We start from the raw sequence: 13,329 nt of genomic DNA, 5'->3' as shown, positions 1-13,329 counted from the left end.
ATCTTCGGTGCCGCTCTACTGGACCGGAATGGAATCCGTGACCACCAGCATGAAATGGGGTTCCGGAGGCTCTCGAGACCGCGTCCCGGGCCATCGGAGGAAGGCATTCGTCCTCGAACAACTGTCTGCATTTAACTTGGGCAATTTCATATTGGTATTCACTGACATGCAGCTTTGATATATCGAACTATTCGACTTTGCTGCTTATCTCCACGACGCACTGTTGTGAAGCGCATATTCATCTGAGATCGTTCACGATGGCACCCATGATAGATGACCACGAAACAAGGGCGGCAGCCAGTAGCGACAAGCCGACGGTCTACCTTATCGACACTTTCCACCCCAAAGCTGTTGAGCACGCCAAATCATTATTTAACGTGGTTCTGAACACAGATAAGGAATTCACCGGCTGGCAAGACAAGGCCAAAGCCATTCTAATACGGAGTTCCTACCTGAGGGCAGATGACATCGCAAAGTGCCCAAACCTGATAGCCGTCGGCAAGCACGGCGTCGGCATCGACAAGATCGACAAGGAAGCCTGCGACGCCCGCGGCATCAAGATCCTCAACACGCCAGGCGCCAACGCCCAAGCCGTGGCCGAGATCGTCGTCGCCCTCGCCATGGCGGTCGCGCGCAACATCCCCTCCATCTACGCGCGGCAGCTGCGCGGGCCGGTGCCCAAGGAGACGTGCACGGGGCAGACGCTGTTCGGCAAGACGGTCGGCATCGTCGGCATGGGCCACATCGGCCGCAAGGTGGCGCAGATGCTGCAGGGCGGCTTCGCGGCCAACATCGTCGCCTTCGACCCCTACCTGCCCGCCGGCGCCTGGCCCGACATCCCGCACACGCGCGTCCCCGCGTACCGGGACCTGCTGGCCGACGCGGACGTCCTGACGCTGCACGTGCCCCTGACGGACGAGACGCGCGGCATGATCGGCTACGCGGAGCTGTGCGCGATGAAGCGGACCGCCATCCTCGTCAACGCGGCGCGCGGCGGCATCGTCGACGAGGAGGACCTCCGGCGCGCCCTCGAGGAGGGCCGCATCTGGGGCGCCGGGCTCGACGCTCACGAGCAGGAGCCCCCAACGGCCGAGCGCTACGGCGCGCTGTGGAAGCTGCCCAATGTCGTCAGTACGCCGCATATCGGCGCGGCCACCGACGACGCGCAGCTCATGTCGGCGCTGGGCGCGGTCAACAATACGTACAATTACCTGAAGAGCCTAGAAAAGTAACGGCTGTATATACCATGTATGCTATCAATACAATGTGTAGTCAATCCGCAATGCTCGCTAGCCAATGTACATAACCAACAGACGTAGACATGAGGCTGGGTGTGTTAGTCCACGCCTAACACTTCGTTGTTATGGGAGGAAGACGTACTACGAGTAATATCATGCATGCAACTAATGGGATAGACGATGTGCCGTTTTCCAGTCCAGCCCAATCTAGAAGGAGCCTTAATCCGCATAACTACGGTTTCTTTTTGCGAGCGGATGGCCTGCGATGTGACAGGGAAGAGCCTCGGGCATTATCCGATTCGTGTCCCTCCTGACCGCACTAGGGGCTTTCCATAGGCCTTTCTCCGCATCATCACTATCCATGCGGAGAACCTGCTTGGGGTTGTAATACCAGGAAACGGGAATGTGGGGGAGATAATCATGGGGTAATATTGCTTGTTTTTGTGATCCAGTATATCAAGAGGTCTTGGCCCCCCGGAGCCAAGCAGTGCTTGAATATTGCTTGGTAGTAGATCCATTCTTCCAGCATCCTTTTCCCATCCCTCTCGACCTGAAGAAGTTCACGGTTCAAGATACGTGATTTTATCTTCTGCTATTTCGTTGCCTTGTCTACCGTTGCCTACCATGTCGATACGGGCCCACGACCTGTCTGACGATCTAGACATCAAGATCAATGCAGGCCATGTTGAGAACGAGGTCGGCGCTGGCACCGCCGTACCTTTGAAAGACGCTGACCCCAAAAATTTCATGGACACCTACAGGTCCTACACGCCCGAGTTTGCCAGAGAGACGGAGAGAGGCTTGGTCCGCAAGATCGACTCCCGTCTGATGCCCTTCGTCGTCATCATCTACCTGTTCAACTACCTCGACCGGAACTCCATCACCCAGGCTCGCCTCTACGGCCTGCAGGAGGACACTCATGTCGAGGGTGCCATGTACCAGACCGCCATCAGCATCTTCTCCGCCGGGTATATCTTCATGCAGCTGCCCAGTACGATAATGATGAGCAGGTTTCAGCCTCATATATTTCTGGTGAGCCATTGTAACCCGGACGCGAGGATCCAGCGGTAGTCTTACTAACGAGCTGCTTCTTAGCCTGGGGTCATCGTGACATGGGCTATCGTGAGTGGTTGCACTGCAGCGACCTCGAGTGCTGCTGGGCTCCTTACTGTTCGGTTCTTCCTGGGTTTGGTCGAAGCCCCTTTTTCCCTGGCGCGATCTACTACCTGAGCTGCTGGTACACGAAGAAAGAGCTGGGGGTGCGCATGGCTCTACTCGTGTGTGGCCTGTTGCTGTCCAACTCCTTCGCGGGTCTCATCTCAGCCGGTATCCTCTCCGGAATGGCCGGCGTTGGGCATCTTGCTGCATGGAGATGGCTGTTCATTCTGGAGGGGCTAGCTACTGTCGTTGTTGGGGTCGTTGGGTACTTCATCATCCCTGATTATCCAGGGACCACTAAGTGGCTCAGCGAAGAAGAGAAAGTTGTTGCACAGGGTCGTCTAGCTGCAGACGCCGGCAACGAAGATGGCACTGGCGAGGACGAGGTGACCATCTGGCAGGGCATCGCATGGGCTTTGAAGGACCACCGGGTTTGGCTCTTTGCGTGCCTCCAGATGGCCACGACGGCGTCCATCTCTTACTCGCACTTCTTCCCAACTCTGATCCAGCAGATCGGCTTCAAGAACAGCACTACTGTCCTCCTGTTGACCGCACCTCCCTACCTGTTTTCGTTCTTCTGGGCCATTGGGTTTGCATTCGACGCGGACAAGCGGCAGAAGCGATCACCGCACGCAATCGTCTCTGGAGTTGTGGCCATGGCAGCGACAGTGTGCCTCATAGCACTGGGCGAGCAGAAATGGGCGCGATACGCGCTGACCTTCTTCGTCTGTGCCGGCACGTTCGGGATCTATTCCACGACATACACATGGCTGTCTTCGACCATCGTTCAGCCGCGGGTGAAGCGCGCCGCGGCCATTGGCATTGCCAACACGTGCGCCAACGTCGCCTCGCTCTTCGCCAACTACTTCTGGCTGGACAAGTACGAGCCCTACTTCCGCGAGTCGTGGGCTTGTCTCCTGGCCTTTCAGGCTCTTGGCATGGCCTGCATCCTGACGCTACGGTACACGATGAAGCGTCGCAACCGACACTTTGAAATGTTGGCCACCCAAGTCGACCCGAGCGATGCGGCGGCCATGTGCCGCCTCACGGAGGAGGAACAGCGGGCTGTTGCGAATGGGTACCGTTACATCATATAGCTAGCTTACCTACATACTTAGTAGGCTTGGTTGGCAAGTCGATTTCTTAAGCTCGTCCAGGAAGCCTAAATTGCACTCCAAGAAAACATATATCGTTTCGCTATTGCAACTCAAAGTTGAAGATATTCAAGGCGATAGATACGATGTATCGGCTGTATGTTCTGTAATCGCATTAGATAGATTGATGATTGATGCTTACCCGAGTCGATAAACCCCGCCTGTCGCATACCTGCTGCCCTTATTGTAGAATGACGACTGGCATGCCATGGTGCAGCGGTGCCACGAACTGCTGGTTGCTTCTTCTCGTGGGCCGGGGGTGAGACAAGGTCTTCGAAGTGTCTCATTTGATGCCCACACTTTCCCCAGACTTCGAACTCAATTCGCTGACGACTCAGATACGAATGATGTTTGCGGCTGAGGATTTGGACACACCACTCATCATCACATGGCTATTGCTGCTGGGCCAAAGCTGTTGCGAGGAGATGTACAAGAGTTGTGTTTCCTTGGATAGAATGCCATTGTGTCGCTGCTTAGGTTTAGGGTTACATATTTGCAGAGCAACATAAAGGAGCATGCGTACTTCCTGTAGGTACGAGAAGTCAAGAGGTCGAATGGCCCAGTTAAACTGGCCTCCACAGCACTGCGCAGCATGATTGACACCTGAACTGTCAGTGGCCGCTTGACTATTAGCGCTATTCGACTCAACTAAAGATGGCCTTTTTAGGTCTAACTGGTGGAGCTCACCCCAGAATGTCAAAACCTTCGACGTTACCCAACACTGAATGACTGCAGTCGTTCCTTGTGTTCAATGGTGGTTGAGCATGAAATACTGAGTAAGGATGCCTTCCATACCTGGTTTTGTACGAACTGCTCATCCGATTCTTGCTCACCTAATATGGTCTGCGGCATCTGCCCCATTTCTTCCCTTAGGTAAGTATGTAGGTACTTTAGCTATCACAACATCCTTATCGTTGTTCAATGAGTGGAACTGGCGGATAACTCAGCATGTGTAATCGGCTTGCGGACTATGTTTGGTAGGGTACAGAGCCTGAGCATACTTGGCGTTCTGGCAGGGAAAAAGAAGGCGATGAAATGAATGTTGTAAAGTTGAATCAATATACTACATAAAAAATGCATATAGAAAATGCAACACTTTCAGGCACTTGAACATGCATGTCGATACATACCTACGGTCAACGATGATGCTGCTGATTCGACTGGCTGGGTGCGGGGCTTTCCAAACCCGCGTTGGAGCATAAGCTGCTCAGAGCTAATTGAATATATCGGCCAGTGACATGTTCCACGCACGGCCCTTGCGCCTGCTGCAGAGCTGCCTGGCTCGGTCCAACCAACCACGCCTGAGAGAGAGCGAGAAGCATCAGAGCCCAGAAGAGCCCAGAGCCCAGCGGCCATCTGCTCAACACCCAAGCAGCAATCCGCGACCGACTTCTCTACTTCGGTACCAGGCAAGAGAGCTGCCGTCCGTACGTATTCCTTTGCAGCATCGTCGATGCTGTGCCATGCGCATCGATATTCTTCATTGCAGTAATATGCATTATGTCTGCCGTCGCACATAATGGGAGGGGATTGAACCACCAACAGCACCAGCACCAGCTACATCATCCACCACCAGCCACTTCGTCGAACCCGCAATCTTCTCCATCACAGCACAACCGACGCGTTTCCAACCTGGGCGCTTCAGTATCCCGAGCAGCACGCTTTGGACCTACACCAGTGGCTCCCTCCGCCATGCCGTCGCATCCCGGGTCGAGTAGCAGCGCATTTGCGCAATACCAGCAGCAGCCGCCGCCGTCGCGAGCGTCCGATGTTGCAAATGGGCAACCCAACGGCGTCTACGAGGACGACACGGACCAGGATGGCGATCGCCGACCTTCCAGCGCCCCCGGAAACAAACCTCGGGTTTCAATCGCTACATCATTTGACGACTCAGACCGCGAACAGCCGAGACGCCGGCCAAAACCCCCCTGCTGCGTTCCAAGAGCGAGCACTTTCCTCGGCATGAAGAGGCAGATCTGTCAGATGAAGAGGTGTACGAATGGAGCGCGCGCCATGGTTTTGAAGACCATTACCAGTCAGAGGATATCATCTCTCAGCTGGCAAATGTGAGTAGCTCTTCGCCTCTGCTGGGGAATCCCAGCACCACCCGTCGTTCAAGTCGAAGAAGGAGATGGATACCTGTTGGTGTTAATAACCTTTCAACACTTTGAGTGTTGCGTGGTTCAAACCTACCGTCTTGTGAGAGCGTGGACTTTGCTCTACGCTTTGGCTGATTTGGCTTGGGTTTCGCCAGCGCAGCGCTCGTCACCTTCTATCTACTCGAGAGCACTTGGTAGCCTGATTGGAACTGGATATACTGACTTTTTCTGACAGAACTGGTACATGTACTACACCGACAAACGCCACGAAACTACTGGCCATCCCAAGTCACCAGGATACACCATCGAGGATTGGCGCATGCGAGATCGCCTGAAGACCGTCTCCGCTGCCCTTGCAGTCTGCCTTAATATCGGTGTTGAACCGCCTGACCAGTTAAGAACGAACCCTGGCGCGAAACTAGAGGCATGGACCGATCCTTACGGCCAGAAGGCGCTCGAGAACATCGGCAAGGCTCTACAAAACCAATACGAAAATATTTCGGTCCGTACGAGATACAAACAGTACCTGGATCCTTCAGTGGAAGAAACGAAAAAGTTCTGCATCTCATTGAGGAGAAACGCCAAGGACGAGCGAGTCCTTCTGCACTACAACGGACATGGCGTTCCAAAGCCAACCAGCTCTGGAGAGATCTGGGTGTTTAATAAGAACTATACCCAATACATCCCGGTGTCTCTCTATGACCTACAACATTGGCTCCAAGCCCCCACCATCTTTGTATGGGATTGCTCCGAGGCTGGCAACATATTAACTAATTATCATCGTTTCGTTGAGAAACACGAGGAAGAGGAAGAAACCGCGGCCGCTGCTGACCCAAGCTACGAGAAGGTCAAGTTCCGCTCGTACTTGCATTTGGCAGCTTGTGCCGCCAAAGAGAACTTGCCGACAAATCCTAAACTACCTGCCGATCTATTTACAGCTTGCTTAACTACACCCATAGAGATGGCATTGTGGTATTTCGTTCTGCAAAACCCGTTAAAGACGAATCTCACACCAGAAAGAGCCAAGAAGTTGCCTGGCCGCCTTCAAGAGAGACGGACACCGCTTGGCGAGCTCAACTGGATATTCACTGCCATCACCGACACGATAGCTTGGACTTCTTTGCCCCGGCATCTGTTCCGCAAGTTCTTCAGACAAGACCTTATGGTGGCTGCTTTGTTTCGCAATTTCATCCTGGCACAGCGTATTATGATGGTATACGGATGCCACCCCCAGTCATATCCTGAACTGCCTGATACACATCAGCACCCTCTCTGGGAGAGCTGGGATCTAGCCGTCGACCTCGCATTGGCTCAACTGCCGATGCTTGAACGAAAAGAACATGAAGGAATCGAGTTCGAATACCAGAGCTCGACCTTCTTCACTGAACAGCTCACTGCTTTCGAAGTATATATTGCCCGGGGCAATGCAAACGCACAAAACCCACCAGAGCAACTACCAGTGGTGCTCCAGGTCCTTCTGAGCCAACAGCATCGAGTACGAGCTCTTATCCTGTTGAGCAGATTCCTAGACTTGGGTCCTTGGGCTGTTCAGCTTGCACTCAGCATCGGAATCTTCCCGTATGTGCTGAAGTTGCTTCAGTCAGCCGCAAATGAGTTGAAGCCCGTGATGGTTTATATTTGGACCAGGATACTGGCTGTTGACATTTCGTGTCAACCTGATCTCATCAAAGATAGTGGCTACGGCTACTTCTCTGCGATTATGAGGCCGTCAGAAGGCCTTGTCGTCGCCAACGATGAGCACAAGGCGATGTGCGCCTTCATCTTGGCGATGCTCTGCAAGGGATACAGGCCAGGGCAGGTGGTTTGCAATCAGAGCAACAATTCTGAAAAGCCTGAGATCATGTCATCGTGCTTGGCGCACCTCGGAAACGAGGAAAATCCACTTCTGAGGCAGTGGGCTTGCCTCTGCGTCAGTCAATTGTGGCAAGACTTCCCGGAGGCAAAGTGGAGAGGCATCAGAGAGAATGCCCCCCTGAAATTATCTACTTTAACCAAGGACCCTTGTTGCGAGGTCCGAGCCTCTGTCGTTCATGCCTTGACGACCTTCTTGGGTATTCCCGACTTGACCGATGAGGTTGCTCGCATTGAGGAGTCCATTGCCTGGACCCTGCTGGATATGGCCAATGATGGGAGTCCTTTGGTTCGCAAAGAGTTGGTAGTATTCCTCTCACACTTCGTACCGCGGTATGATAGTAAGTTTATTGTTGCTGCCTACGAGCAACTTATGGAAGAGAAAGAATACCTTGTCCATCCACCTCAGAATGAGGGTCTGGACTACAAGCTAGGTCTTCATTACGCAAGACAAGAGAACCGCAATGCGGACGGCACTATCAACCCGGCAGTACAAGGGTTCTCGCACAATACGGTTTTCGCCGCTTGCTGGAAGCACGTCCTGATACTGGCCGTGGATCCTCATCCAGAAGTTCAAAGGGATGCCACCATCATCGTGGACTACGTCCACCAGGCCCTAATTGACTCTCCTGTCAGTGTTCAAGCCAAGAATTTGATGGACAATATCCAAAGGCGGGTACGGAAGACAGGAGGCCAAGGCCACAGGAAGCAGGCGTCCACCTCAAGAAACAGCATGATGCATTCGAACCCCGCGGATATATCGGCCCCGGAGCCTTCGCCTGGTCTCCTCAAGCGTACAGCAAGTCTTCTGTTCTCAGGCATCTGGGGCGCTGAAGATAGGCCTTATCCGTCCCCACCCCTGGCCTCTCCTGGTCTCGTCCGCAGTGGCTCTCAGAAGTTTCGTAGTGCTGCCGAGTGGATAGCACCCCAGGAGCAAAATGACCCTTCCACAATAGCGAGCCACTATCATGTGACCGAGGAGCCTGTTTCTGGTGGGTTTGAGGAACGCAGCGCGAAAGAACTGCCAACCTTACCATTGAAGAGCACGCTCCTGGACTGGTCTATTGAGTATTTCCGCGAACCGCAGATGAAGCCAACTGAGGCAGAAGAACCCGGCAGTACCGAATACAACGAGCGCCTGTGGAGAAGATCTCGGAACGAGAATATCCTCAGAGAAACTCAACCGCAGAAACATTACGCTGGCACTCACAAGTGGAACAACCAGCTTGCGATCATGAACAATGGCGCCCAGCCAGCAAAGATGACATTCCACCAGTTCGAAGATCACCTCGCCGTCGCCGATGATGGTAATACCGTCAACATCTGGGACTGGAAGAAACAGCACCGAATTGGCCGCTTTTCCAATGGAAATCCCGAGGGTTCCAAGATCAGCGATATGAAGTTCATCAACGAAGATGACACGGCATTCCTGATGACTGGTTCTTCGGATGGCGTCATACGTATCTACCGCCACTATGACTCGGAGAAGACTGAGCTTGCGGCCTCCTGGAGAGCACTCACCCACATGGTCCCCAGCAACGTCAACTCGGGCATGGTATTCGACTGGCAGCAAGTCACCGGCAAGGTACTAGTGGCTGGCGATGTCCGTGTCATTCGTGTATGGGCGGCGGCATATGAGACTTGCATTGCGGATATTCCAGCACGGTCAGGCTCATGCGTCACATCCATCACTTCGGACCAGATGACGGGTAACATTTTCGTCGCTGGGTTTGGCGACGGTGCTGTACGAGTCTTTGACACGCGCCTGAAGTCTCAGGAGTCCATGGTCAAGAAGTGGAAAGACGACTCGGATAGGCAGTGGATTAAGAGTGTCCACATGCAGCGCGGTGGCCAGCGGGAGCTGCTCACTGCCAGTCGCAATGGCAAGGTTAAGCTCTGGGATATTCGAATGGATGCGCCTCTCAAAGTTGTGCAAACCACCAGGGATACCCTCCGCACGGCAAGCACTCACGAGCATCTGCCTGTGTTCTCTGTGTAAGTTGACCATCCCCTCCCCTAGTAACTCGTAATATTCTCTCACTAATTAATCTCGCAGCGGTACTTCTGCACATTGCGTCAAGGTTTTCAACTTTGATGGCCATGAACTGTCTCGCATGGAGCCCTATTCCAGCTTCTTGCAACAGAGTCGTGGCGCACCAATCTCCACTACCGCTTTCCATCCTCATCGCATGATTCTGGGTTGCGCCGCACGAGGCGACCACCACATTAACTTGTTCACGTGCGCCCAGGAGACACCCCAAGCGTATCTCAACTCTCTTTGATAGCATTTGATTCATTGGCGATCATCTAACTGAACACGGATTCGGACATGTATTTGACCCTGGCTGCCGGCGCAGTTTCATCGTTGAGGGGGGGACAAGCGTTGGGCTCCGAAAACCCCCCACACTCCTGGCGTTTGAGCATTTCCCGGGGTAGTTTGTTGACATCATGAGGGGCATATTGACGAAGTGTATATTGATCCGTTCGGAGTTCAGGATCTTTTCGTTCGTGTATTTGGTTGATCAATTTCACCACAGCGGTCCCGTTGCCTCATGGGTAGGCCTTCTTTTAATTTTTTTTTCTCGGTGTTCTGGCGGAGGCTTTGGGTTTCGCATCCCCGAGTATAAACCCGAGGTTTCTAGAGCTGAAGACAAGAAATTCATATACCAGCGTAATACTCATAATGAAAACAAAATTCTAATAAGCGTCCATTGACAAAAGCTTTGTTTTAATGTTTTTGGTACCCCGTGCCAGGTTGAGGATAGAGCATACTGGTCTGCGTACTAACCCTCTCAGAATGACTTGGCCAATAGCCTTTTTTACATGCATGATCTCCTGCAGCTGGTTTAATAGAACGATCCATGCCGAAATCGCTCCTCCGGGCGAATTTGGTCTTCTCGTTGCCTGCAGACGAGGAACCAGAGGCGCCTTGGGTAAGTATTCGCCCGCCACACTCCTTGCCTTTCCTTTCGTTGCTATCTACCTAGTCTTTTGAGTTTCTGGGCTGCAGTGTCCTTTCAAAGGACAACCTAGGGTTTCGCAAAAGAGAAAGGGGCGCAGGTGGCGCAGACCCCCTATATTACTCAAACTAGTTATCATGTATACTATCCAGAAGGTTATGTCGTGATAAGGTTGTCCATTAGGTTGAGACCAAAGAGTTGAGGCGTGGTATAGATTAGCATGGAGGTTTCAGCCGAATGAACTCAAATGTAACCAAGTCATGCCAGTAACATTGATGGTCTGACTAAAGCATGTTCAAGTATCGAAAGTACCGAGTGGCAGCACTTTAAGTCAAGACTGGTACCTTACTGAATTGGGGCAGTATCTAGAACCTCTGGTCGAAGTATATGGAGACGTTGGAGAAACGAGTGTAGGAAATAAGAACAGTAACGCATCTTATGTCGGCTAATCTAATTCTATAGATAGGCGCGTTGATATCTGTTTGGTGCGCTTCTTGGGGCCCAGGGGAAGCAATCTCTCTCTTCAAGTTGATTATTGGCTCACAAAGGTACAAATATGGCCTTGGGTACTATATGTAAGTGGGTAGAGCACTAAATGATCTTTTCGCCAGATATCGAAGGGGGTAGAACCGACATACGATCATGCCTCGCTTCCAGCCCCGAAATTCGGCAAGGTGCTTGCAGGCCAGCCATTTGCTGGAGTGTACTCGACCAAAGCCGTAGTTCCATGCAGTACTTCATATCTGGTCATATTGCCAGTGGAGTTTGTTTGGTTGTTCATCATCTGCACTACATTTTCCCCAACAGCCCGGCCCTCAAACCAGGCACCTATCGATCATGGGTGTTAGTATTGTTATTCCAGGGAATCATATGCAGGTCTCAGGTGGTATTGGGGAGATATATGCAAGCAATAGCATACAAACCCCGGAGAAGTGGCAAATAGGAGGACAGGAAGAGAGGAGCGTCCGAAACCACTGACCTTGCAAGAAGCCGTAATATTGCGCCGAGGTAGCCTCCCCAGCAAAATATAGCCTGTTAACATTGGCACGCAGGTTCTGATGCTTTTCCAACGTCATGCCTACTGGCCAGTTGGAATAGGAGCCAAATGTCATCCTTGGAAACTGACCGTTAGCGTTGTAATCATCTGCACCTGGAAAGCCAAGGGCATCAACCTACTCTTCAAAACTCCAGCGTGGGTAGTAAAACGTCACCGGTTCTGGCACTCGTTTGTCCGGGAACATTGAACGCAAGACCGCGAGACCCTCATCTTTTGTCTTTTCGTCCGGTTGCTGCTCTACCCTGTAGGCTTCATTTCCGACGAGTGTGACAAAAATGATATTGGAGCCCTCCAAAAACCCCGGCCCGGTAAGTGACTGCCATACTGGATAGTAGCCTCGAACCTTTGGGTCAGCATATAGAAAATACTGTGTATTCGGATCCCAGAAGGTCTCATTGAACTGGTAGAAGATTTTCGTATAGGTGCCCATTTGGAACTGATCGATGGCCTCACGCTTCCAACGCGGCAACGGAGGATCGAACGTGACCGCATCGTTCTGCAACACCCCTACAGAGAAAGTTGCGATAGCATAATCTGCTTTGATGCAACCAGCCTGGGTCTTGACCGTGACTCCCTGGTCTGAATAAGCCAAGGATTTGACGGTAGTGTTGAGCAGAAGACGCTTGTCGTTAGCACTCAGGAATGTCTGACTTTCGCCAATGACGAAAGCGTTGTAGCCTCTTTGGTCCCAGACGTAGTTGTTCTCTTCAGAGAATTGATAGAACGTTAGGTTGTACCCCGTAATTCTCGAGGTTTTTTGTTAGCTGGGACACAAGAGAATATGGGCAAACTGAAAAACTTACCCATAGAGAAAGCCACTTTCCTCGGGGGTTTGCGCAGTTTCCAGATCCCATGCCCACCACTCGGCTGCCTGCATTCTCATGTCCTTCTTTGGCTTCCAGCCCGCCGTGCTTAGACCGGCTCTCATGCTCGTGTCTTGCAGGTTGCCCATGAGGATATATCCTGCATCTTGCTCTACAACGCCGTAGGCCTTCTCGTAGGCGCCAAGTACATCAGTGTAGTCTTCGTAACCGTTCTGGTCATAGGTCAAGATGGAACTTTCGTTGGAAAATGTATTGTTGAGTCCGTATCTCTTGGCCAAGGTCCAGATTGGATTCTCGGGTCCTCCTTTGGACCCCAGACCTTGGACCCAATTGGCTCCCATTTCCACTGTATATGGCGCCTTGGTCTTGGGATTAACGCCGAATTGGGTGTGGCGAACACGGCCTCCGATGTAATCATTTCTCTCAACGATGAGAAAGTCTGTCACAGAGGCATTGGACAATGCTTGTGCCGCTGTGATGCCAGCGACGCCCGCACCCAGAATGGCGACTTTGGTTTCTCGGCATCGATCATCACGGGGAATGGCAGCAGATCCTGCCGGTCGGAAGAAGTGAAGCAGAGGGAAAAGAGCCGAGGCATGGACGGCCCAGCGCATCTTGACGAGACTGCAGAGATGTGAGGAAGAATGAGGGGGCAGGCAGTGCGACGACAGACCAAGGCAACGTCAGAAGTGAAGAACATGCAGCAGCCGCAGCAGTCTTCAGTCTTTTGTCTATGATATTGATACCAGACCTCTCGATCGACTACACAAGGTGGGAGGAAATGGGCGGCCGCAGTCTAAGTAAATATCCAAAACCATTCGTCTTGGACAAGCCGAGAGCCCTCCTCGAGTCGGCCGACCGACCTTTCCAAGTGCCAAGGCTGCATTGCGTCGTAGCTTCCATCCGTGGGAGTGTACTGCGTATTTTCTGGCTTCCAATTGGAGAAGTCGCAGTTGCAGCCGCCGTT

General features: G+C 52.5%; 5 protein-coding genes across 5 annotated transcripts; 3 read left to right on the top strand and 2 right to left on the bottom strand.

Moving 5' to 3' along the window:
- Positions 1 to 257: 257 nt before the first annotated feature.
- PG997_003720 (uncharacterized protein) lies at positions 258 to 1,232 on the top strand (the record flags this gene model as incomplete). Its single annotated transcript, XM_066808035.1, has 1 exon — positions 258 to 1,232. One exon carries the CDS (start codon positions 258 to 260, stop codon positions 1,230 to 1,232), a length of 975 nt encoding a protein of 324 aa, XP_066671653.1.
- Positions 1,233 to 1,862: 630 nt separating this feature from the next.
- On the top strand, positions 1,863 to 3,493 carry PG997_003719 (MFS general substrate transporter; the record flags this gene model as incomplete). The annotated part of the gene is made up of 2 exons (XM_066808034.1): positions 1,863 to 2,229; positions 2,334 to 3,493. The coding sequence occupies 2 exons, from the start codon at positions 1,863 to 1,865 to the stop codon at positions 3,491 to 3,493; spliced, it is 1,527 nt and encodes a 508-aa protein (XP_066671652.1).
- Positions 3,494 to 5,050: 1,557 nt separating this feature from the next.
- PG997_003718 (WD repeat domain-containing protein mip1) lies at positions 5,051 to 9,803 on the top strand (the record flags this gene model as incomplete). Its single annotated transcript, XM_066808033.1, has 4 exons — positions 5,051 to 5,616; positions 5,670 to 5,691; positions 5,885 to 9,516; positions 9,578 to 9,803. The coding sequence occupies 4 exons, from the start codon at positions 5,051 to 5,053 to the stop codon at positions 9,801 to 9,803; spliced, it is 4,446 nt and encodes a 1,481-aa protein (XP_066671651.1).
- A 1,318-nt stretch (positions 9,804 to 11,121) lies between these two features.
- PG997_003717 (uncharacterized protein) lies at positions 11,122 to 11,593 on the bottom strand (the record flags this gene model as incomplete). Its single annotated transcript, XM_066808032.1, has 2 exons — positions 11,122 to 11,309; positions 11,461 to 11,593. The coding sequence occupies 2 exons, from the start codon at positions 11,591 to 11,593 to the stop codon at positions 11,122 to 11,124; spliced, it is 321 nt and encodes a 106-aa protein (XP_066671650.1).
- Positions 11,594 to 11,653: 60 nt separating this feature from the next.
- PG997_003716 (uncharacterized protein) lies at positions 11,654 to 12,976 on the bottom strand (the record flags this gene model as incomplete). Its single annotated transcript, XM_066808031.1, has 2 exons — positions 11,654 to 12,284; positions 12,342 to 12,976. The coding sequence occupies 2 exons, from the start codon at positions 12,974 to 12,976 to the stop codon at positions 11,654 to 11,656; spliced, it is 1,266 nt and encodes a 421-aa protein (XP_066671649.1).
- Positions 12,977 to 13,329: the final 353 nt, after the last annotated feature.

The sequence above is a fragment of the Apiospora hydei genome, assembly GCF_038363865.1.
Source record: "Apiospora hydei strain CBS 114990 chromosome Unknown utg000004l_segment0_segment0, whole genome shotgun sequence".
Lineage (NCBI taxonomy): Eukaryota > Fungi > Ascomycota > Sordariomycetes > Amphisphaeriales > Apiosporaceae > Apiospora > Apiospora hydei.
The sequence above is the reverse complement of the archived record's forward strand: the minus strand, read 5'-3'. Positions and strand labels throughout refer to the sequence as shown.